Raw genomic sequence first — 2,102 nt, forward strand, 5'->3', positions numbered from 1 at the left:
GGCAGCCATTAGCCACTGTAGCTGAGTAACTAGTTACGTGTGGCTTTCAGCTTGAAACCTCCTGGGAAAGAAAACTTAAGAACTAGAAATGTTTGAATGTACTTTGAAGCTATATGGCATTTATGTTTATGCTACCATAGGCAGGTTAACCTATTATTGTATTAAAATATTAACAAAAAAGACAACCGTATTAAAATGTAATTTTTTATTTGTTTTTACTTTTCAGTAAAATTAATACTTGTGACAAATCTTCCCTGAAATTATGAATTAACTGCTCAGAGTTAACAAGAAATGGATTCTTCCATTAAATTTATAAAATATTTAGCTTGTAAGAAACAATTTTTTTATTATTACACAGCATTCAAAGATTATAAAGCTGTCTTGAGATTTCAAACTGAGAAATCTATGCAAGAGTTTTAAAAAGTGCATCAATCAAAGTACAGTTTAAATATTAATATACACATACTCCAGACCCCAATTCCATTTAACACAAATATTAACCTTTCTGTTTAATTCCCTCTGCTCCCCGCAATATGGCATGACTTTGTAGAGCAGTGGTTCTCAACAGGAACACCTTTGCCATCCAGCACACATTTGGCATCAGTAATAACTGTGACTGTGATGGGGGGGTGGGTACCAATGGCAAATAGTGGATAGAACCCAAGGATGCTGCTAAATAAATGTCCTTCAATGCACAGGATGAACCCCCACAACCAAGAATTACCCAGCCCAAATGTTAACAGAACCAGTGGTAAGAACCCCTGTGGTAGAGTATGACCCAATTTCCTTTTTACAAATAGTCTGTCCCCTGTAATTCTGAGAACACAGACTGATAGAAATCAGGACATACACCATTTAGTTACCTTTGACCTGCTCCCCTAATTTAATATCTTAATATGGAAAGTTAATTTGAGCTGTTCTGAAGCAGCTAAGCAGACAGTTTCTGTTGCACATTTTTCTGGACTATGATAAAACTTTAATGATATGTAAAGCACCTGGCAAATAAAGTGCTCTACGGGTTCTGAAAATGTCTCAACACATCACAAATAAAGAGCTTCACTTATTCGTTCAAATTTGTCAGGACTGTTTAGACAGTTTAGTTGATTTGCTTTTTAAAAATAATCTTTCATAAATGTCCTTTACAAATAGGAGTGCATATATGTGGGGTGTGTGATACAAGTAAGAATTGTCAGCATCTTTTCCACACAAATTCGGGTTGTAAAGTACCAGTGTATCCAATGAGAATTCTACTGGGGATCCCAATTTTTAAAAAATCATTTTAAGTTTACTAAGTAGAGACATTTTTCGTGTTTTACTAATCATTCATCTCCACATTCACATTCTGTGTATTTTCTCATGGTCAGCAAACTGATTCAAATTATTTAAGTTATCCCACCATGTAAAGAGAAAAGTTTCTGCAATACATTGAAACCATGGAGTTATCTTAATTTCACCGCTGGCTGCCTTTTTCAGCATTTCTTCCACTTCTTCCTTTGACACATAGCAATAGCTTTTAATCTCATTGGGGTCTGGATCCAAAGTCACGTTATTTCTCACAAACAAAATGTAATCAATTTCATGTTCTCCCCAGATACTATCAGACTGAGCCTTGTAGTGAATTCTAGTCAGATAATTAATTTCTTCTGGAGGAACCTAGGACGAAAATGAAGCAGTAATAAGAATATCAAAAACAAACAAATAATCTAAATTAACTGACCACATTTCAGTACTATCCTGAACAAAAGAAGTAGAGTTTTAATTATGACTTTAAAAATTTAATTTTCTATTGATGATATATGGAAATATTACTATATAGTTTCAAGTACCGAAATTTTTTCCATAGGACCAAAAATAATTTTATTTATTGAAAGAATTGTATTTTTTAATTTTTATTTTATTATTATTGTTTTTTAAATATATTTTTATTGATTTTGGAGAGGAAGGGAGAGAGAGATATCAATGACAGAGAATCATTGATCGGCTGCCTCCTGCACACCACACACCAGGGATTGAGCCTGCAATCTGGGCATGTGCCCTGACGGGGAATCGAACTCTGACCTTCTGCTTCATAGATCCACGCTCAACCACTGAGCCATGCCAGC

At 34.5% G+C, this 2,102-nt stretch overlaps 1 protein-coding gene across 1 annotated transcript in view; it reads right to left on the reverse strand.

The window, feature by feature from the left end:
* Positions 1-320: 320 nt before the first annotated feature.
* Positions 321-2,102, reverse strand: part of LOC102240494 (isopentenyl-diphosphate Delta-isomerase 1) — an 8,487-nt gene continuing 6,705 nt past the window's right edge. The window contains exon 5 of the mRNA XM_005880450.2: positions 321-1,653. Coding sequence (XP_005880512.1) covers positions 1,336-1,653 — 318 coding nt within the window. The 3' untranslated portion in view covers positions 321-1,335. The remainder of the gene's footprint in view (positions 1,654-2,102) is intronic.

The sequence above is a fragment of the Myotis brandtii genome, unplaced genomic scaffold (genome assembly GCF_000412655.1).
Source record: "Myotis brandtii unplaced genomic scaffold, ASM41265v1 scaffold639, whole genome shotgun sequence".
Taxonomy (NCBI): domain Eukaryota; kingdom Metazoa; phylum Chordata; class Mammalia; order Chiroptera; family Vespertilionidae; genus Myotis; species Myotis brandtii.